Consider the following 24,071-nt stretch of genomic DNA (forward strand, 5'->3'; position numbering starts at 1 on the left):
TTGGTCTGAAGTTCACATTCTTTGCTGGGTCTTTGTGTGGTTTAGGTCTCAGAGTAATTGAACAAATTGGGTAGCATTCTTTCTGTTTCTATTTTGTGGTGGGTAGCATTCCTTCTGTTTGTATTGTGTGGAATAATTTGAAGAGTATTTGTATTTGGAAAGATCTCCCATGCTCACGCATTGGCAGGATTAATACAGTAAAAATGGCCATCTTGCCAAAAGAAACCTACAGACTCAATGCAATCCCCATCAAACTTCTAAATCAATTATCCATAGAATTGGAAAGAGCAATTTCCAAATTCATCTGGAATAACAAAAAACCCACGATAGAGAAAAGTATACTCAACAATAAAAGAACTTATGGGGGAATCACCATCCCTGACCTCAAGCTGTACTACAGAGCAATTGTGATAAATACTGAATGATATTGGTACACTGGCAGGCAGGAAGATCAATGGAATAGATTTGAAAACCCAGAAATGAACCCACACACCTATAGTCATTTGATCTTTTGCAAAGGAGCTAAAACCATCCAGTGGAGAAAACAAAAACAAAAACAAACAAACAAAAACAAAAGCATTTTCAACAAATGCTGCTGGTTAAACTGGTGGTTAACATTTAAAAGAATGCAAATCAATCCATTATTATCTCCTTGTACCAAGTTCCAGTCCAAGTGAATCAAGGACCACTGCATAAAAGCAGACACAGCGAAACTGATAGAAAAGAATGTGGGGAAGAGTCTGGAGCACATGGGCACAGGGGAAAATTTTCCTAAACAGAACACGAATAGCTTATGCTGTACGATAAAGAATTGATGAATGGGACCTCATAAAATTGCAAAGCTTCACTTTCTTTCCTTCTTCTTCTTCGTCACCCCACTTTGTCCTCCCTGCCCCTCCAATAAACCCTTTCCCCATGGAAAAAATTGCAAAGCTTCTGTAAGGCAAAGGCCACTGTCAATAGGACAAAATGGCAATGAACAGATTAGGAAAAGATCTTTACCAACCCTACATCGGATAGAGGGCTAATCAAATATATACAAAGAACTCAAGAACTTAGACTCCAGAGAACCAAATAACCTTACTAAAAAAATGGGGTGCAGAGCTAAACAAAGAATTCTCAACTGAGAAATACCAAATGGCTGAGAAGCACCTAAAGAGATGTTCAACATCGTCAGTCATAAGGTAAATGCAAATCAAAACAACCCTGAGATTCCACCTCACACTAGTCAGAATGGATAAGATCTTTATGATCTGGTGACAGCAGATGTTGGCAAGGTTGTAGAGAAAGAATAACACTCCTCCGTTGCTGGTGGGATTGCAAGGTGGTACAACCACTATGGAAGTCAGTTTGGTGGTTCCTCAGAAAATTTAACATAGTACTACCTGAGGACCCAGCTATGCCACTACTGGACATATACCCAGAAAATGCTCCAACATGTAATAAGGACACATGCTCCACTATGCTCATAGCAGTCTTAATTATAATAGCCAGAAGCTGGAAAGAACCCAGATGTCCGTCAACAGAGGAATGGATACAGAAAATGTGGTACATTTACACAATGGAGTACTACTCTGCTATTAAATACAATGAATTCATGGAGTTCTTTGGCAAATGGATGAAAGTTGAAAATATCATCCTGAGTGAGGTAATCCAATAAGAGAACACACAAGGTATGCACTCCCTATTAAGTGGATATTAGGCCAGAAGTTTGAAATACTTAAGAAACAATTTACAGAGCACATGAATCTTAATAAGAAGGAATACCACTTTGGTCCTTCTTAGAGGGGAGATAAAAATACCCATGAGAGGAGATACAGAGACACAGTTTGGAGCAGAAACTGAAGGAAAGGCCATTGAGTGACTGCCCTTCCTGGGGATCCATCCCATATACCGTTCCCAAACCCAGACACTGTTGTGGGTGCCAACAAGTGCTTGCTGACATGAGATTGATATAGCTGTCTCCTGAGAGGTTCTGCCAGTGTCTGACAGATTCATTTGTGGACACTCTCAGCCAAACTTTGACCTGAGCACAAGGTCCCCAATGGGGGAACGAGAAAAAGGACCAAAGGAGCGAAAGGTGCTTGCAGCCCCATAGGAGGAACAATAATATGAACTAATCAAAGCTCCCAGGGACTAAACCATCAACCAAAGAGTACACATGGAGAGACTCAAGGCTCCAAATGCATATGTAGCAGAGGATCTCCTTTTGGGACAGCAATGAGAAGTGGGACCCTTGGTCTTGTGAAGGCTTAATGTCCCAGTGTAGTGGAATGCCAGGTCAGGGAAGCAGTACTAGGAGGGTTAGTGGGCAGGAGGGTGATGGGATAGGGGGGTTTTCAGAATGGAAATGAGGAAAGGGGATGAAATCTGAAATGTAAATAGACAAAATATCTAATAAAAAATGACTGATATGCAAGATTTCATTTTATGGTGTACTAAAATCCCTTGAGTATGTGTTTTGAAGTCTATCAAATTGTTTCATTTCTATTTATGTCACCAACAATTATTTTCCATGACATCTCAAAGCCTGTCTTATCAAGAATTTATTAAAAGTCAATAAAACTATATATGTTGTTAGTAATTATTTATATCTTCAACATTTCCACAATGATCTGAAATTAGCCCTCATCTTCAAGTGACAAATTTTATGTGCAAAATTGTCAAAATGATTCAGGAACTAACTCTCATTTACTTTGGGTGAAAATATATTCTAAAGTATATCAGATAGGGGTTACAATGGCAACTTAAGTAAAGGAACATTGTTAAGACAATCATTTAGACAAAAACAAACGAACAAAAACAAAAAACCCATTCTTTTTTAGAATTCCTCATCTTAATTGGGAAAAAACATTTTCTTGAAAAAAAAAACTCTAAATCACACAACGGAGACGATTTGCCATTTGGTTCAGTTTTCCAGCTCATCAGCCATTTTCTTTCTTCAGAATGCAGCCAGTGATGGTTCCAGAAAAGTTCCTCTGAAACAAAAATTACTAAGCAGGAAAACATTAATAATAACAATTTCCAGGAGATAATTAACCTTCTGTGACCCAAGTATATTTGAATAATGACAGTGTTTTGTAGGAAAATATTGAAATAATCACTATGATAGCAGATATATGGCTTCATAGGAAACAGGGATACATTTAATTAAATTTTATAGGTTACATGTCCTTAAGCTTCTTATTGTAGTCCATATCACTGGCTCAAACATGTGAGTCAATCTTTCCCAAACTAAATTACTAACAAAATTTACAAACTAGATGTGACCACAATATTGTATTTACAAAGAACTTGGCACTTACAGAATAAATTATTGACTTTTTAAAATCTAGCTCAGGGCACCCATGGTTTAGGCAAATGTGAAAGCCAGATGTCGTGTGCATTATGCTACATGAACATGAGTAAAGTTTTCCAGCAGGTCAATCCCACAGTGTTGTCCCTGTTGCTGAAAGCCAGGACCTCCCATTTTTAATCCATGGTGTAGGGGTGGAGAAGTTCTCAGTCCAGAGCAAGTAAAGGCTGCATGTTTTCTTCTTCACTTTTATCCATTCGTTTCAGTGCTGTAGGGTCCACTACTGACTGAGATCTGGAAAGAAGAATGCCAAGGTCAATGAGTCAGCCCCACTATTTACCCTCAAATATTCTCTCTCTCTCTCTCTCTCTCTCTCTCTCTCTCTCTCTCTTTAATTCACTACTGCTTCCCCTATGTTCCTGAATTCTCTTCCCCTGCATCATGAGATTTATGGACTATGGATGTAGAGTTTGGCATTATAGTGAACAGACAATCCCTTCTGGCCTCTGAGGTTATGAACAGAGAAGATTTCTATGCAGATAATAATAAGATTGATGTTCTCCTGACAATTGAACCAGAATATTCTCTTGGAAATATTGACATTTTCTAGTATAGGACAGATAATTTCTGATAAAAGATTTCTGGATGGAAAAACAAATGGGAAGATGATTTTGACATCAGTAAGAGGTTTAATTTTTGCTTTTAAATACCCTATAAGACCAAAGTGTGGACACTTTGCCCCTTCTTAGAATTGGGAACAAAACACCCATGGAAGGAGTTACAGAGACAAAGTTTGGAGCTGAGACAAAAGGATGGACCATCTAGAGACTGCCATATCCAGGGATCCATCCTATAACCAGCCTCCAAACACTGACACCATTGCATAAACTAGCAAGATTTTGCTGAAAGGACCCTGATATAGCTGTCTCTTGTGAGACTATGCCGGGGCCTAATAAACACATAAGTGGATGCTCACAGTCAGCTATTGGATGGATCACAGGGCCCCCAATGGAGGAGCTAGAGAAAGTACTAAGGAGCTAAAGGGATCTGCAACCCTACAGGTGGAACAACATTATGAACTAACCAGTACCCCAGAACTCTTGACTCTAGCTACACATGTATCCTAGTCGGCCATCACTGGAAAGAGAGGCCCATTGGACTTGCAAACTTTATATGCTAGGTACAGGGGAACACCAGGGCCAAAAATTGGGAGTGGGTGGTTAGGGGAGTGGGGGGGAACATATGTGGGACTTTTGGGATAGCATTGGAAATGTAAATGAGAAAAATACCTAATTAAAAAATAAAATAAAATATCCTATAAGACAAATAAAAATATGTATAACATTTCTTTATGATAAAGAAATGGGTTATGTCAACCCAAAACATCAGAATTTCAATGTAATTTTGTTATTTCCCACTAGAGTATCCAAATAAAAGAAACCACATGCTTGAATGCTTCAAAAATTAGTTAAAGGATTTTAAGTTAAAAATGTTTATTTGGTCAGGACATAGATGGAAATGCAGGGACAAAAATGGAGCAGAGACTTAAGGAAAGGCCACCCAGTGACTGGCCCAAATTGAGATCCACCCCATGTGTGCACAACAAATCTTGACACTATTACTGAGGCTATATTGTGTGTAGACAGGAACCTGGCCTTGCTGTCCTCAGAGAGGCTCTACCAGCAACTGACTGAGACAAATGCACATGCTTACAACCAACCATTAGATTGAGGTCGAACCCCTATAGAAGAGTTAGAGGAAGGACTGAAGGAGCTGAGAGGGATTGCAACTCTATAGGAAGAACAAAAATGTCAACTAACCCAGACCCTTCAGAGCTACCAGAGACTAAGCCAAAGACCAAGAAGCATAACTGGGCTGGTTCATGGCACTGGATACATGCATAGCAGAAAAGTGACTTGTATGGACTCAATGAGAAAAGATGTGCTCAAACCTGTGGAAACTTGATGTCTCAGGGAAGATGGATACTGGAGGACAGGTGGGGGACTATGATTTCAGAGGTGCGAAAAGGGGTATGGGAGGGAAGAACTTGGGGAGAGGATAACAGGAAGGGAGGCAACCTTTGGAATGTAAATATATACAATAACAATACAGATTAAAAAAGAGAAAACACATAATTTGAAAAACCCATATGTGTGTGTGTATACATAACACACACACATATATATATACATACATACACATGCAAATATACATATATACATATGCACATTACATATATGCATATATGCATATATGCATATAAACATATGCATATAAACAAACAAGTGCATACATACATACATGTATATATACATATATGCATATATAGTTATGCATATGATATATACATGTATATATACACATATATGCATATATACATATAAACAAATATGTATATATACACATATATGCATACACACATGTATGTGCTTTTGTTAGTAATAGGGAATTGTATTCCATATTATCATTAGGAAAGAGAAAATGAGAAGAAGAGAAAACAATGACATGTGCTAATATTGTGTCAGGAAGAACCCAATTTGGGGGGCGGGTTAGAAAGGGTTTATTCTGCCTACACTTCCACATTGCTGTTCATCACCAAAGGCAGTCAGAACTGGAACTCTCACAGGGCAGGAACTTGAAGGCAGGAGCTGATGCACATGGCCATGGAGGTGTGCTGCTTACTGGATTGCTTCCTTTGGCTTGCTAAGCTTGCTTGCTTATAGATACCAGGACTACCAACACAGGACTACTCACAGAGGGCTGAGCCCTTCCCCCTTGATCACTAATTGAGAAAATTCCTTATAGCTGGATCTCATGGAGACATTTCCTCAAGAGAGGCTCCTTTCTCTGTGATAATTCCAGCTTGTGTCAAGTTGACACACAAAACAAGCCAGCACATTGAACCCATTTTAATGGCTATGCAATTAAGCAAATGCAGTTTCAGAGCCCCTCCATTAATTTCTTTCAACCTGCTGCATTCTAGCCAATTGTTTTTTGCTGTAGCAACTTGCCTCTTGGCAGACTTCATTAACTCCCAAAAGGAAGACTCTCAGCAAAATTACAATTGCACTTCCCAATAAAAATGAATGTAATGGAACTAATTATATTATTAAGAAGTACAAGATTCACTAGAAAAGACTCATTTATTTAATAAACAATTTGTTTCATAAAAGGAAATGAAAGTATTATTTTTTATTAATGATTTTATTTATTTACATTTCAAATGATATTCCCCTTCTGGGTTTCCCTTCTGCAACCCCTCCCCCATTCCATACCCCTTCCCTCCATTCCCTTTGGCTCTTTGAGTGTACTCCTCCAGCCACTCATACACTCTTGTGTCACCTCTCTAGCATTTCCCTACACTGGGGCATCAAGACCACAGGACCAAGAACCTCCCCTGCCATTAATGCCAGATAAGGCCATTCTCTGCTACATATGTACCTGGAGCCATGATCCCATCCATGTACACCCTTGGTTGGTGATTTAGTCTCTGGGAGTTCTGAGATGTCTGGTTAGTTGATATTGTTCTTCCTATGGAGTTGCAATACCCTTCAGCTTCTTTTGTCTTTCCTCTATATTACCTATTGGAGTCCCCATGCACAGTCTGATGGTTGGCTGTGTACATCCACATCTGTATTGGTCAAGTGCTGGTAGAACCTCTCAGAGAACAACTATGCCAGGGTTCTAACAGCAAGCCCTTCTTGGCATCATCAATAGTGTCAAGGTTTCGAGTCTGCAGATGGTATGGATCCCTAGGTGGGGCAGTCTCTGGATGGCCCTTCCTTCAGACTTTGTTCAATTTATATGTCATGGCCTTTCCTTTGGACAGGAACAATTCTGGGCTAAACATTTTGAGATGGGTGAGTGGCCTCATCCCTCAGCTAGAGACCATGTCTATCTACTGCAGGTGGTCTCTACGGATTTTATTTCCCATTTGTTGGGTATTTCAGCTAAAGTCACCACCCGTGGTTCCTGGGAGCCTTTCACTCTCCCGGAGTCGGGAATTTCTAGTGGCTATCCCCAGATCCCCATCCCTCACTGCTTCATATAGCTATTCAATTTCCTGACCCTCTGTACTTCTCTCCTGTCCCTTCCAATACCTGATCCTATCCTCTCTTTTTTCCCTCCCGCTCCTTTCTTCCTCCTAGATCCCTACTTTCCTCAACCACCAGTGATTATTTTCACCCCTTCCATATAAGATTGAAGTATCCACACTTTGTTCTCCCTTCTTCTTAAGGATTTTATGGTTTGTGAGTTGTATCATGGGTATTCTGAGCTTTTTTTTTTTTCTAATATCCACTTATCATTGAGTACATAACATATGTGCTCTTTTGGGATTGAGTTACCTTACTTAGGATGATATTTCCTAGTTCCATCCATTTGCCTAAACATTTTGTGAATTCATTGTTTTTGGTAGCTGAGTAGTATTCCATTGTATAAATGTACCACTTTTTCTATATGCATTCTTCTGTTAAGGGACATCTGGGTTCTTTCCAGCTTCTGGCTATTATAAATAAGGCTGCTATAAACATAGTGGAGCAAGTGTCTTTGTTATACATTGGAGTATCTTTTGGAAATATGGCCAGGAGTGGTATAGCTGGGTCTTCAGGTAGAACTATGTTCAATTTTCTAAGGAACTGCCAGACTGATATCCAGAGTGGTTGTAATACCTTGCACTTTCCACCAACAATGGAGGAGTGTTCTCTTTCTTCGCCGGCATCTGCTGGCACCTGAATTTTTAATCTTAGCCATTCTGACTGGTATGAGTTGGAATCTCGGAGTTGTTTTGTTTTGCATTTCCCTGATCATTTAGGATGTTGAACATTTCTTTAGGTGCTTCTTGGCCATTTGATATTCCTCACTTGAGAATTCTCCGTTTAGCTCTGTACCCCACTTTTAATAGGGTTATTTCATTCTCTGAAGTCTAACTTCTTGAGTTCTTTGTATATATTGGATATTAGTCCTCTAATAAGAAATTATGGAAACAACAACCTTCACAACAGTCAAAAATAATATAAAATATATTGGTGTGACTCTAACCAAGCAAGTGAAAGATTTGTAAGACAAGAACTTCAAATCTCCAAAGACAAATATTGAAGAAAACCTCAGAAGATGGAAAAATCTCCCTTGCTCATGAATCTGCAGGATTAAAATAGTAAAATTGGACATCTTACCAAAAGCAATCTACTGATTCAATGCAATCCACTTCAAAATTACAACTCAATTGTTCAGAGAGATAAAGAGAGCAATTCTCAAATTCAGTTGGAACAACAAAAAAACGCAGGATAGCAAGAACTATTCTCAATTAGGTGAACTTCTGGGGGAATCACCATCCCTGACCTCAAGCTCTACTACAGAGCAATAGTGATAAAAACAATTGCATGGTATTGGTACAGAAATGGGCAGGTAGATCAATAGAATAGAATTGAAGACCCAGAAATGAACCCACACACTTAATTTTGGCAAAGAAGTCAAACCTCTAGTGGAAAAAAGACAGCATATTCAACCAATAGTGCTGACTCAAGTGGTGGCCAGCATGTAGAAGACAGCAAATTTATCCATTCATATCTCCTTGTACAAAGCTCAAGTCCAAGTGGATCAAGGACTTCCACATAAACCCAGATACTCTGAATCTAATAGAAGAAAAAGTGGGAAAAAGCTTTGAACACATTGGCACAGGTAAAATTTTCCTGAACAGAGCAACAATGGCCCAGGCTCTAAGATCAACTATAGACAAATGAGACCTCATAAAATTGCAAAGATTCTGTAAGGCAATGGATCCTGTCATTGGGACAAAATGGCAATGTACAGATTGGGAAAACATCCCCTAAGCTTTATAAAGCTCACTTCTAAGAGGCAAGTAATAGAGTCATTAAAGAGTATACAGACTTCCTTTCAACAATCTGAAAGTCTCCAGATGAACCCTATTAATCAATCACACACATACACACATGCTGACACAAACACACAAACACAAAAACACTGAGAATATGTTTTAAAAAGTTTCTGTGAGAAATAAATATGTTGATTTAAAAGAGGCACACTTACTTGCCTTTTATGATAAAAGTTGGAGTATAATGACAATTTTCAGTAGATTTGCTTTTCTTAGGTGACAGTTATCCAATGGCAATTACTTTTATGGATTTTTGTTTTAGAGACTCTTTTAGAGTTGGAGAAATACAAAGTTTTAGTTACACATTTGCCAATTTTAAATGCAACTTGGTACTGAACAGAGTCTTCACAAGCTATCAAACAATAATTCAGGACATTAATGAATCCTCAGGTTTGCTGATACTTATTGTATACAGATGTCAACTGAAGAGAACTCAGAAGTCTAAAGTTGGCTTAAAGACAAACTTGTTAACACATGAGGAAATGATTGCAGGGAAGCATTCCATTTCTTTACTTTACTCCCAGGAGATGTTAGGTTGCCTGTAGTGAGCAAAACATATCATCATCACCATCACAGAAAAATACTTGTGTGTGCATATACACATGAGACAGGGAGATAGGAAGAGAGAGAGATAGAAGGAAAAAGAGAAATAAGCAGAAAAATACAGCCAGCGACAGATAAAAAAGGGAGGAAAGAAGATAAAAAGGAAAGGAGAGAAAGTTTTTAGAACCATGCATGATACTACCTGACTCAAAACCATAACTAAAGAACCACCAAGCTTTCATGAGAAAAAGGTTCATGAAAGGCTTTAGCATGACAGCTGAACTGTGTCTTTCTTGAGGTAGCTGGAAATCACACACTTTTATGAATGGTGATTAAACTTGAGTTATCTGTTGTCATTGTTATGTTGTACTCTCCTGGAGTTTGGAAATGCCTGAGAATCAGTCATATTGTTTGCTACGGGAAGCAGAAGCAGAGGCAATTATGCAGCATGTGTCTGCCATTCTCCCACCCACTAATGAAAAGAAACAGACATAAACCATTATGAGACAAAACAGGAAGATGGACTCTATCTCAACAGTTGACATTTTGATGATTAAACCGATAAAGATAGAGAGCTTGGCACACAAAATGGTTACCTTTAAACAGACTAGGCAGAGACACTGAACAGTTAATACAAGTTTGAATGCAGTGTTTCAAAGTGTGTGTGTGATATGGAATCTCAGGCTTGTTTTGATTTGCATTTCCCTGACGACTAGAAATGTCAAACATTTCTTTAGGTGTTTCTCAGCCATTTGATATTCCTTGGATGAGGATTCTTTATTTACCTCTGTACCCCATTTTAATAGGGTTATTTGGTTCTCTGGAGTCTAACTTCTTGAGTTCTTTCTATATATTGGATATTAGACCTCTATTAGATATATAGGGTTGGTAAAGATCTTTTCCCAGTCTGTTCATTGCCATTTTGTCCTACTGACAGTGTCCTTTGCCTTACAAAAGCTTTGTAATTTTATGAGGTCCCATTTCTCAATTCTTGATCTTAAAGCATAAGCTATTAGTGTTCTGTTCCAGAAATTCCCCCCTGTGTTCATGTGCTACAGGCTTTTCCCCACTTTCTTTTCTATTAGTTTCAGTGTATCTAGTTTAATGTGGAGGTCTTCGATCCACTTTGACTTAGGCTTTGTACAAGGAGATAAGAGTGCATTGATTTGCATTCTTCTGCATGCTAACCACCAGTTGAACCAGTGCCATTTTTTGAAAGTACTGACTTTTTCCCACTAGATGGTTTTAGGCACTTTGTCAAAGATCAAGTGACCATAGATATATAGGCTCATTTCTGGGTCTTCAATTCTATCCCATTGATCTACCTGCCTGTCACTGTACCAATACAAAATAGTTTTAATCATTATTACTCTGTAGTATAGCTTGAGGTCAAGGATACTGATTCCCCCAGAAATTCTTTTATTGTTGAGAATACTTTTTGCTATCCTGGGTTTTTGTTATTCCAGTTGAATTTGAGAATTGATCTTTCTAACTCTATGAAGGATTGAATGGAATTTTAATATGGATTCCATTCACACCAGTTAGAATGGCTAAGATCAAAACTAAGGTGCCAGCAGATGCTGGTGAAGATGTAGAAAAAAAGGAACACTCCTCCACTGCGGGTAGAACTGCAAGCTGGTACAACAACTCTGGAAATCAGTTTGGTGGTTCCTCAGAATATTGGACATAGTACTATCTGAGGACCCAGCTATATCACTCCTGGACATATACCCAGAAGATGCTCCAACATGTAATAAGGACACATGCTCCACTATATACATAGCAACCTTATTTATAATAGCAAGAAGCTGGAAAGAACCCTGATGTCCTTCAACAGAAGATTGGATACAAAACATGTGGTACATTTACACAGTAGAATACTACTCAGCTATTAAAAACAATGAATTCATGAAATGTTTAGGCAAATATATGGAACTAGAAAATATCATCCTGAGTGAAGTAACCCAATCACAAAGGAACATACATGATGTACACTCACTGATAAGTGTATGTTATCCCAGAAACTTGAAATACCCAAGATACAAATCACAGACCAAATGAAGCTCAAGAGGAAGTAAGACCACAGTGTGGATAATTCAGTCCTTCTTAGAAAGGGAACAAAATACCCATAGGAGAAGATACAGAGACAAAGTCTGGAATAGAGATTGAAGGAAAAACCATCTAGAGACTGCCCCACCTGAGGATCCATTCCATATATAGTTCCCAAACCCAGACATTATTGTGGATGTCAACAAGTACTTGCTGTCGGGAGCCTGATATAACTGTCTCTTGAGAGGTTCTGCCAGTGCCTGACAGATTCATTGGTGGACACTCTCAGCCAACCTATGGACTGAGCACAAGGTCCCCAAAGAAGGAGCTAGAGAAAGGACCAAAGTAGCTGAAGGTGTTTGCAGCCCTATAAGAGGAACAGCAATATGAACCAATCAGTAACCCCAGAGCTCTCAGGGACTAAACCAACCAAAGAGCACATATGGAGGGACCCATGGCTCCAGTTGCATATGTAGCAGAGGATGGCCTTGTTTGACATTGTTGTGGATAGCCCTGGGGCTAATTATATTTAATATTAAATATGTTCTCCCATGGGGGTTTGTGAACAAGGAATGAGTCAGCACTCAGGTGATTTCCTGTAAACCTGCTTCCCACCGTAATTCATAAAATAAAGTAGAGCTGATGATTGGGCAGATAAAAGGGAAGGTCGAGCAAAAAGGTGAGGGACAGAGAGGAAGGAGAAAATGAAAGAGGGAGAGGATGTAGAGGAGGAGGAAGAAGAAGAAAAGTGGAACAGAAGCACATGGCCTGGAGAAACTGCAAGTTCTAAGGTGTCTCGTAAGCTGTAGAAGATGGTAGTATAGCAGTAGATCTGCCCAGTCTAGGCGAGCAGCATATCATCATATTAACTGTGTTGTGTTTTCATTGCTGGGGCATATTTGGGAGGAGATTTACCGCAACAAAATGGTGCCCAATGTATTGATTTGAATTCAACTAATCTGAGATACAATTCACTGACCACCCCCCCCAAACCCCTGAATGGGGCTTGGGCAGTGACCTAGGCTGTAGTAGTATGGATTTGAAGCTGACTAGATTTAAAGGGCCTACAGAGAACAGCAGAGAGGCATCTATGCCTGAGTGAGCCTTTCTGTGTGTGCTTCCCTGTATCCTTCGCTCCCCACCCTGCCTCCCCCGTCTCAAAACAGGGACACAGACAACTCAGATCTTTTTTCACTCAGCTTCTACCTGTGAATAAGTAATTGGGAGAGAAAGATACAAAGGACTATGGACCAGGCAATTCATTTCTATAAAGAGAGAAATATAACCTTTTTCATACTTGAAGAAGGTATAAAGATATAGTGCTCTAATAAGTCTACTGGGATACTCATATTTTGTCTAATGTGGGCTCCATGGGAATTTTGGGTTTAAATCCTGGTTTGACAAGCTGCCTCTTATAAGTAGGTGTAGTAGCTAAAGATGGGAAACTTCACCTATGGTTCAGAACCAGATAGGGAATATTAGTCACTGACTCCAAGTAGAGAGAGCAGTGGTAATCACCTGCTATGAACAGGTATTAATTAATAGAAGTCTGTGGCTCCAGGTAAGGAGCACAAGAGATACAAGGTATAAATAAATGTCTGTAGCTCCTGGTAGAGAGCACAACAGACAGGATGGCAGAGAACTTATTAATTATGAGAAATTTCTTTTTCTTTTTTAAAAATTTTTTATTAGGTATTTTCCTCGTTTACATTTCCAATGCTATCCCAAAAGTCCCCCATACCCACTCCCCCACTCCCCGACCCACCCACTCCCCCTTTTTGGTCCTGGTGTTCCCCTGTACTGGGGCATATAAAGTTTGCAAGACCAACGGGACTCTCTTCACAATGATGGCTGACTAGGCACCTAGAGACACGAGCTCTGGGGGTACTGGTTAGTTCATATTGTTGTTCCACCTAGATGGTTACCGAACCCTTCAGCTCCTTGGGTACTTTCTCTAGCTCCTCCATTGGGGGCCCTGTGTTCCATCCTATAGATGACTGTGAGAATCCACTTCTGCATTTGCCAGGCACTGGCATAGCCTCAAAAGAGACAGCTTTATCAAGGTTCTTTCAGCATAATCTTGCTGGCATATGCAATAGTGTCTGCATTTGGTGACTGATTATGGGATGGATCCCTAGGTGGGGCAGTCTCTGGATGGTCCATTCTTTCATCTTAGCTCCAATCTTTGTCTCTATAACTCCTTTTATGGGTATTTTGCTCCCTTTTCTAAGGAGGAATGGAGTATCCATGCATTGGCCTTCCTTCTGCTTGATTTTGTTGTGTTTTGCAAATTGAATCTTGGGTATTCTAAGTTACTGGGCTAATATCCACTTATCAGTGAGTGCATATCAAGTGACTTCATTTGTGAATGGGTTACCTCATTCAGGATGATATTCTCCATATCCGTCCATTTGCCTAAGAATTTCATAAATTCATTGTTTTTAATAGATGAGTAGTACTCCATTGTGTAAATGTACCACATTTTCTGTATTCATTCCTCTGTTAAGGGACATCTGGGTTCTTTCCAGCTTCTGGCTATTATAAATAAGGCTGCTATGAACATAGTGGATCATGTGTCTTTATTACCAGTTGGAACATTTTCTGGGTATATGCCCAGGAGAGGTATTGCTGGATCTTCCAGTAGTACTATGTCCAATTTTCTGAGGAATCACCAGACTGATTTCCAGAGTGGTTGTACAAGCTTGCAATCCTACAACAATGGAGGAGTGTTCCTCTTTCTCCACATCCTCGCCAGCATCTGCTGTCACCTGAATTTTTGATCTTAGCCATTCTGACTGGTGTGAGGTAGAATCTCAGGGTTGTTTTGACTTTCATTTCCCTGATGATTAAGGATATTGAACATTTTTTCAAGTGCTTCTCAGTCTTTTGGTAGTCCTTAGCTGAGAATTCTTTATTTAGCTCTGTACCCCATTTTTTAATGGGATTATTTGAATTTTTGGAGTTCAGCTTCTTGAGCTTTTTGTATATATTAGATATTAGTCCCCTATCAGATTTAAGATTGGTAAAAATCCTTTCCCAATCTGTTGGTGCCCCTTTTGTCTTACTGACAGTATCTTTTGCCTTACAGAAACTTTGCAATTTTATGAGGTCCCATTTGTCAATCTTGATATTACAGCACAAGCCATTGCTGTTCTGCTTAGGAATTATCCCCCTGTGCCCATATCTTTGAGGCTTTTCCCCACTTTCTTCTCCATAAATTTCCGAGTCTCTGGTTTTATGTGAAGTTTTTTGATCCACTTAGACTTGAGCTTTATACAGGGAGATAAGAATGGATCAATTCAAATTCTTCTACATATCCAAAAGTTGTACCAGCACCATTTGTTGAAAATGCTGTCTTTGTTCCACAGCGTAATTTTAGCTCCTTTGTCACAGATCAAGTAACCATAGGTGTGTGGGTTCATTTCCACTTAGTTGATTTCCACCCTGAGTTTGATTATTTACTGCCACCTACTCACTCCTCTTGGGTGAATTTGCTTCCTTTCTTTCTAGAGCTTCTAGGAGTGCTGTCAGGCTGCTAGTGTATGCTCTCTCAAGTTTCTTTTCGGAGGCACTCAGGGCTATGAGTTTTCCTCTTAGGACTGCTTTCATTGTGTCCCACAAGTTTGGATATGTTGTGGCTTCATTTTCATTAAACTCTAAAATGTCTTTAATTTCTTTATTTCTTCCTTGATCAAGGTATCATTGAGTAGAGTGTTCAGTTTCCAGGTGAATGTTGGCTTTTTATTATTTATGCTGTTATTGAAGATCAGCCCTAGTCTGTGGTGATCTGATAGGTTGCATGGGATAATTTCACTATTTTTGTATCTGTTTAGGCCTGTTTTGTGACCGATTATATGGTCAATTTTGGAGGAGGTACCATGAGGTCCTGAGAAGAAGGTATATCTTTTTGTTTTAGGATAAAATGTTCTGTAAATATCTGTTAAATCCATTAGTTTCATAACTTCTGTTAATGTCCATGTGTCTCTGTTTAGTTTCTGTCCAGGATCTATCCATTGGTGAGAGTGGGGTGTTGAAGTCTCCCACTATTATTGTGTGAGGTACAATGTGGGCTTTGAGCCTGTTTTGTAACCAATTATATGGTCAATTTTGGAGAAGGTAACTTGAGGTGCTGAGAAGAAGGTATATTATTTTGTTTTAGTATAAAACATTCTGTAGATATCTGTTAAATCCATTTTTTCATAACTTCTGTTAGTTTCACTGTGTCCCTGTTTAGCTTCTGTTTCCACAATCTGTCCATTGATGAAAGTGGGGTGTTGAAGTCCCCCACTATTATTGTGTGAGGTGCAATGTGTGCTTTGAGCTTTACTAAAGTTTCTTTAATAACTGTGGCTGCCCTTGCATTTGGAGCATAGATATTCAGAATTGAGAGTTCATCTTGGTAGATTTTATCTTTGATGAGTATGAAGTGCCCCTCCTTGTCTTTTTTGATAACTTTGGGTTGGAAGTCAATTTTATTCGATATTAGAATGGCTATTCCAGCTTGTTTCTTCAGATCACTTCCTTGGAAAATGCTTTCCAGCCTTTTACTTTGAGGTAGTGTCTGTCTTTGTCCCTTTGGTGGTTTTCCTATAAGCAGCAAAATGTTGGGTCCTGTTTGTGTAGCCAGTCTATTAGTCTATGTCTTTTTATTGGGGAATTGAGCCCATTGATGTTAAGAGAAATTAAAGGAAAGTAATTGTTGCTTCCTGTTATTTTTGTGGTGTTTTTATTGTGGTATATTGTGGTGTTTTATTGTTCTTCTGGGACAGAGGCCAAGCTATAGGTTTTCTTGATTACAGTCTGAAGGATGTGCTGATTTGGGGAAAACGGTTTTGTCTTTGTGGTTTTGGAAAAGGTGATTAAAGTATTTTGAACTTCCAGAGTTATATAGGTCAGATTTGATAGGGGGAGACCCCCTTAGTACTAGATTCCAGAGAATGAAACAAAAAGTTTATCTTGATGATACTTAATTTTGTTTTGTTAAACCCAGTCCTCCTATTGCTGTTATTATAAACAGATCTAAGATGTGTAAGCCTCTGAGTGAGTTAATGCCAAATAGGAAATTCATGGCTCTGAGTTTATCGTTAGGGTGTTTTTAGTTATTTTAATTAGAAATGGCTGATAGTAGTTAACAGACAACAGTCTAGATTACTTCACATAGTTGGTTTTCAAAAACTTCAGAAATCCACCGAATGTGTCGTTTAATGTTATTTATTCATTTGTTGTTGAGACCAGTCTGTTCCTGACAGTTTTCACTGTCTTGGAACCAAAGAAGAAACTGAGCATCTTTGAATTACTCTGGTTGTGGCTAAATAGCCACTAGGCAAGAATTGCCTCATTTCGTGTACAGACATAATACTGCCCAAAGAAATGACACAATTATAGATTAGGACAGTTTGATTCTGCTGAGACAGAGTAGGCTAGTCCTTAATATTCCTGTTTCTCTAAGTCTGTCAGACGACCCTGGCCAGTAGGCTGAAGACTGATGCTCCAATATGTTGAAGTAAGGGACTGTCCAGGTGATCGGTGGTCTTTATGGGTCGGCTAAGTTTTGAAAACTGTTTTAGGCTTCCTATATATTTTCAGTTAAGATCAGTCATTCTTGGATTATGGGGTTGAAAAACTACATAATCTCCTAGCCATCCCAGGCTTTTTATTTTGAGAGGAACAGTTTTGAGAGGATGATTTTTAGATGGCATTCAATCTAAAGCCAAGACATAGCCAGATGTAGAATTATAAGTCTTTTAAGTAAGGATAAATGACAGAGGTTCTGTTTAATTAACACACATGATGGACTGGGTGTTAGGTTTCTTGTACTTTATAAATTACAAAATAGTGATAGTTCAATTATATCTGAGATAAAATAGTCTTTTAATTGGACAGAAAGAGGGAAATGATGTGGATAGCCCTGGGGCTAATTATATTTGATGTTAAATCTGTTCTCCTGTGAGGGGTTTCAAACAAGCAAGGAGTCAGCACTCAGGTGATTTCCTATAAACCTGCTTCCCACCTTAATTTTTAAAATAAAGCAGAGCGGATGATTGGGCAGATAAATGGGAAGGTGGAGCAGAAGGTGAGAGACAGACAGGAAGGAGAAAATGGAAGAGGGTGAGAATGCAGAGGAGGAGGAAGAAGAAAAGTGGAGCTGAAGTACATGGCCTGGAGAAACTGCAAGTTCTAAGGGGTCTATTAGCTGTGGAAGATGGTAGTGTAGCAGTATCTGCCCAGTCTAGGAGAGCAGCATGTCATCATATAACTGTGTTGTGTTTTCATTGCCCGGGCATATGTGGGAGGAGATTTACTGCAACAGGACATCAATTAGAAGAATGACCCTTGGTCCTGAGAAGGCTGGTTACCCCAGTGTAGAAGAATGCCAGGTCAGGGAAGTAGGAGTAGATGGATTGGTGAGCAGGGGGAGTTTGGATGGGATAGGGGGTTTTCAGAGGAGAAACCAGAAAAGGGGATAGCATGTGAAATGTAAATAAAGGAAATGTCTAATTTAAAAAAAAAAACGTAAAAAGTAAATAAATAAATAAATAAAAATAAAAAGAAAGTGTGTGTGTGTGTGTCAGAGAGAGAGAGTCTTTTTGACACTTCTGGCTTTTTCTAAGTTATTCACTGCTATTATATGTACTAAGAAAAATATTATTGTAACAACAAGACTTTAAATTGCTATCAATAAGGAAATAAGACAAAAATGAAAATATTTATGGTGGGGAGAGGGAGTTAAACTTGGACTGCCTTCTACAGCAGATTTGCCACTTCTTGGTCTCTCCATAGCATACCTCTTCATGGATTTGGGGGAGAGTTCCTTGTCCACGTCCTTCACAGGCATGTTATAGGAATCCACGTTGTACTCACTGTCATCATCATACTCATGGTCTAGCAGGGTTCGTGCCCATGTGCCCATGTCATATGGGGGCAACATTCCTCCAAACTCAGAAGGTAGGATCTCAGGATGAATTAGTTGGTGTAGACTGTTCAGGTTGTTACCATGCAAAAATATCTGGAAATGCAAGGTGAGAGTCAGGGAGGAAACACATAGAGAAAATCTGAATATAATCCAAAGGCCATGGGGAAGGGATGAGGCTAGAAAAACAAATGCAAGAGGTTTATATATCTCTTACAATCTCTAAGACTCTACTCTATTCTGTTAAGCAGACAACACTGTACCATCATCTAGCATTTCATTTAAAGGTCCTGAGGGTCAAGAATTAATCATTTTGTAAGGACAGATAGTCCCTGGGCCAAAAATTTACAATCACAAACTTGACTTTCTGCTTCTTTGATAGGACAATGAGCAGAACCTAAGCTCCAAAACACCTTGATGTTGGCTGTGCAAACATATTCATAATGAATGCTGCTCAGTCAGCTTTTTCTCATGACAGACTTATCATTTCTAGAGCCATTCAAGTTATCAAAGCCAAAAGTTGCCTCCATATACATTTCTTTTTATTGTCAATAAAAAGAAGAATATTGTAACTGCTCTACTGTGGCTTTATAATTTGAAGTGGATACCATAAAGAAAATTAAATTAGCATCCTCATAAGAAACAGCAGAGTGAGGCCCATGTCCTAGAAGATGCGTCATCTGTATTATTGAAAACACCCTCTTTCCTAGAGATTTACATATTCATTGTCGAAATGAAATTTAGAACAATGACTTGAAAGGGAATCATATCATAAACATAATTAAATCATTTGTATTATTGGCAACAGAGCATTTTTATAAAAACTAATTCAAGCCACAATCTCAGTTATTTGTTACCTCTATCAAATGCTACTGCTTTCTCCATTCTTTTTATTAAGAATCACTTAAATATTTATATTTTAAAATATTTTAACATCTAAATTATTAAAACTCCATTCATTAACATGTTGACATAACAAAATTTTCCATGAAATAAGATTACAACCAGTAGAATATAAAACAATTTTCAACAGTTAATAATACACATCACTATTAGTAATGTCTCTAAAGGAAATATTGCACACTGTGATTTTTAGATATTAAAAAAAATGCTAGCTGGAACTGAGCTGCTGGCTGGATTTCATAGTTTCTGAAGTTGCTATGGATACTGTTTGGGAAGAAAAAAAATCACCAGTCTTACCTGGCTACTACTTTGTTAACTTCACTACCAACCTGCCAGGCAAGATTAGCCTTTTGGTGTAATACAGCTACAACTGTTATTCAGGCATCCATTTGCTCTTAGATCAGTTTTGAAACATGATCCACTGAAGGAATTCATGATGTCTCCTTTGTAAACCAGGTTAAAAATCATAGCTGAGAGAAGCATCAATGTATGGATATAAAAGGAAAAAAAAAACCATATGTTCCTCAATGGAAGAGTGGCTATTTTAATTTTGCATGAACTTTAAGCTAAACTGTGCCAAATTAGAAAGCTAAAACTAACAGTAGTAAATAAATCTAGAAAAATAATACACACTATTTAGAATACATTTAAGAAATGAAGGCGAGAATTGCACCCCTTCCTATTTGACAATACTGTACCTACAACTCTTAAATATACATTAATTAACATAGTAAATTTATCATGAAAAAAATCACACAAATGTGGTAGAGAAAATTTGTAATAATATATATAAGAAGAGAATCTACCTGAACTGTAAATGTACAAAATAACTCCAGTGATGGGGATGAGTAGAAATGGTTCTGACCTAAATAACTGAAAATGTGTAGAATCAGTAAACTTGAAGGAAAAGAGAGATTTCATGTGTACTGGTTGGTTTTGTATCAACTTGACACAAGCTGGAGTTATCACAGAGGAAGGAGCTTCCAGTGAGGAAATGCCTCCATGAAATCCAACTGTAAGGCATTTTCTCAATTAGTGATCATCAGGGAAGGCCCCTTGTGGGTGGTACCATCTCTGGGCTGATAAGCTTGGGTTCTATAAGAAAGCAAGCTGAGCAAGTCAGGGAAAGCAAGCCAGTAAGTAACATCTTTCCATGGCTTCTGCATCAGCTCCTGCTTCCTGACCTGCTTGAGTTCTAGTCTTGACTTCCTTTGCTGATGAACAGCAACACTGAAGTGTAAGCTGAATAAATTCTTTCCTCCCAATCTTGGTTCTTGGTCATGATGTTTGTTCAGGAATAGAAACCCTGACTGAGACATCACATAAACACCAGCCTCTAGTTGATAAAGATGTTGCTCATTGGGGTGCAGGTCAACAATTCTGTCACTGCTTTACACATACACTAGAGTCAAACAATTAAGTAAATGGCTAGCTGATAACAAGGGACAGGTCTCTGAAATTCCACCTCACACCAGTCAGAAGGGCTAAGATCAAAGATTCAGATGACAGCAGATGCTGGCAAGGATGTAGAGAAAGGGGAACAAGCTCCATTATTGCTGGGATTTCATGCTGGTACAACCACTCTGGAAATCAGTTTGGTGGTTCCTCAGAAAACTGGATATTGTACTGAGAACCCAGCTATACCATTCCTGGGCATATACCCAAAAGATGCCCCAACATATAACAAGGACACATGCTCCACTATGTTCATCACAGCCTTATTTATAATAGCCAGAAGCTGGAAAGAACCCAGATGTTCTTCAACAGAGGAATAGATACAGGAAATGTGGTACATTTACACAATGGAGTACTATTCAGCTATTAAAAACAATGACTTCATGAAATTCTTAGGTAAATGAATGGAACTAGAAATTTTCATCCTGAGTGAGATAATCCAATCACACAAAAATACACATGGTATATACTCACTGATAAGTGGATATTAGCCCAAAATTTTGGAATACCCAAGATACAATTCACAGACCACAAAGAAGGATGGCCAAAATGTGGATGTTTCATTCCTTCTTAAAGGGGGAACAAAATACTCATGGGAGGAAATATGGAGACAGTGTGTGGAACAGAGACTGAAGGAAAGGCTACCCAGAGACTTCCCCCCTCCCTGGGATCCATCTCATATAGAATCAGAAACTTAGACACTACTGAGGATGCCAAGAAGTGCTTGATGAAAGGAGCCTGATATAGGTGTCTCCTGAAAGGTTCTGAGAGATCCTGACAAACACAGAAGTGGATGGTTTCAGCCAACCATTGGACTGAGCACAGGGTCCACAATGGATGAGTTAGAGAAATGACTGAAGGAACTGAAGGGTTTTGCAACCCCATAGGGAGAACAACAATATCACTCAACCAGAATCCCTAGAGCTCCCAGGTTCTAAACCACCAGCAAAGAGTACACCCCATATGTAGCAGAAGATGGCCTTGCCAGGCATCGATGGGAGTAGAGGCCCTTAGACCCATGAAGGAACAATGCCCCAGTGTAGGAGAATATCTGGGCAGGTGAGCAGGAGAGGGTAGGTGGGTCGTGAAAGCACACTCATAGAAGCAGGGGGAAATGATATAGGGGGTTTCTGGAGAGGAAACAAGGAAATGGGATAACATTTGAAATGTAAATAAAGAAAATATCCAGTGAAAGAAAGAAAGAAGGAAAGAAAGAAAGAAAGAAAGAAAGAAAGAAAGAAAGAAAGAAAGAAAGGAGGGAGGGAGGGAGGGAGGGAGGGAGGGAGGGAGGGAGAGAGAGAGAGAGAGAGAGAGAGAGAGAGAGAGAGAGAGAGAGAGAGAGAGAAAGGAAGGAATATATAAAGAAACAAATAGAAAGAAATATAGAAAGGAAGAAATATAGTAAGAAAGGGCATTAAGTGGAGGATGGGGTTTCTATCCTACAATCAAAAACTCTGACCCAGAATTGTTCCGTTCTAAAAGAATTCCAAGGATAAAAATGGAGAAAATACTGAGGGAAAAGAGGTCTAGTGACTGGCCCAAATTGAAATTAGCCAAGGAGAGGCTACTACTACTAACAATATTACTGATGCTCTGATGTGCTTACAGACAGAAGCCTAGCATGGCTGCCCTTTAGGAGTCTCAACAAGCAGTTGACTGAGAGAGAAGCAGACACTTAACCCAACCAATGGGCTAAAGTAGGGAATTCCTGTGGTTCAATTATGTAGAGGCTGTAAAAAGTTGTGGAGGAAGGTGACCCCATAGGAAAACTAGCAGTCTCATGTAACCTGAACTCCTGAGATATCTGAGACACTGAGACACCAACCAGGCAGCATACACTAGCTGATATGAGGGTTCCCTCACACATATACAGCAGAGGACTTCCCGGTCTGTCCTCAGTGAGAGAAGGTGTACCTAACCCTCGAGAGACTTGAGGCCCCAGAGAGTGAAGAGGACTGGTAGGTGGTTCTGAGGTGGGGTGGGGTTGGGATATCCTCTTAGAGAAGAGGGTATGAGGAGGAATGGGATGAGGAACTGTTGGAGAGTGGACCAGGAGGAGGCTAATGACTGGACTGTAAACAAAAGATTGAAGATAATTTTAAAAAAGAGGTGCTGAGAATCAGTGATGATTCAGCCCTAAAAATGATACATTTTTTCATTTAAGCTTCTGGGATCATTGCTGAAGAAAGGGGAGAAAGAGTGTAGTAGCCACTGAAATTATTCTTTCTGGACATGGCCCAGCCAGTGAAGGCATGATCTCATAGTACCTGCAGTTGTATTGCAACTCTGCATAAGATTGGGCCTACAAACAGATAATCATTGGATGTATGGGGATGTTCACATGATCCTAACCTTCACTACTGAAATATTGAACAGTGGTTCTTACAGGATTAATCATCCTCTGCAATTGCATGCCAACTTATGAGAACACAGGCTGCAATGGTCACATAGAAGACCCTGGTTAAACTCAGTGAATAATGAAACAAGGTTTGGGGTGATAGGGTAGAAAAAAGACAAGAGAAGATGGGTAACAGTGATCATAATACAGCATATACGTGTATACACGTGCATATATTACATTATGCCTTTATGTGCACACACATGTGTGTGAAATTGTCAAAAATCAAACTTTATAAAGTTTTTAAAGTTTTTAAAATGTATGTGACTGGTAAATCTTCCTTTCTAGTCAAGTGTTCATCATCAGTTATGTACTTTCCATTCCCAATATGATGAGAGTTTTTTTTTTAAGTATAACTTACGTTTTCTTCATTTTCATTTCTATCATCAGAAAAATATAGATTTACCTTCTCGAAAAAAGTATTGTCTGGCCCACTGCAGCACCAGGGTCCCTGGCCAGGGGAGTCTCTGGACACCCGCAAGGACCCACACAGGATCCGCCACAGGATCCTAAAACCTCTGGTGAGTGGAACACAGCACCTGCTCCAATCCAGTCTCGAGAGACCTGAGACTGCATTAATTAAGGAAGCAGATAGCCCGGGGCCTGATCCGGGGATCAAATCCCT

General features: G+C 39.2%; 1 protein-coding gene across 3 annotated transcripts in view; it reads right to left on the reverse strand.

Annotated features, from left to right (window-relative positions):
• Window positions 1-2,528: 2,528 nt before the first annotated feature.
• The window catches only part of Clvs2 (clavesin 2), a 112,399-nt gene continuing 90,856 nt past the window's right edge, over window positions 2,529-24,071 (reverse strand). For all 3 annotated transcript variants that reach the window (NM_001359139.1, NM_175448.4, XM_030245010.1), the window contains 2 exons: window positions 18,566-18,786; window positions 2,529-3,589 (listed from right to left, as the gene is read on the reverse strand). In NM_001359139.1, coding sequence (NP_001346068.1) covers window positions 3,502-3,589; window positions 18,566-18,786 — 309 coding nt within the window. In that variant the 3' untranslated portion in view covers window positions 2,529-3,501. The remainder of the gene's footprint in view (window positions 3,590-18,565; window positions 18,787-24,071) is intronic.

This window comes from Mus musculus, chromosome 10 (assembly GCF_000001635.26).
Source record: "Mus musculus strain C57BL/6J chromosome 10, GRCm38.p6 C57BL/6J".
NCBI classification, from domain to species: Eukaryota; Metazoa; Chordata; class Mammalia; order Rodentia; family Muridae; genus Mus; species Mus musculus.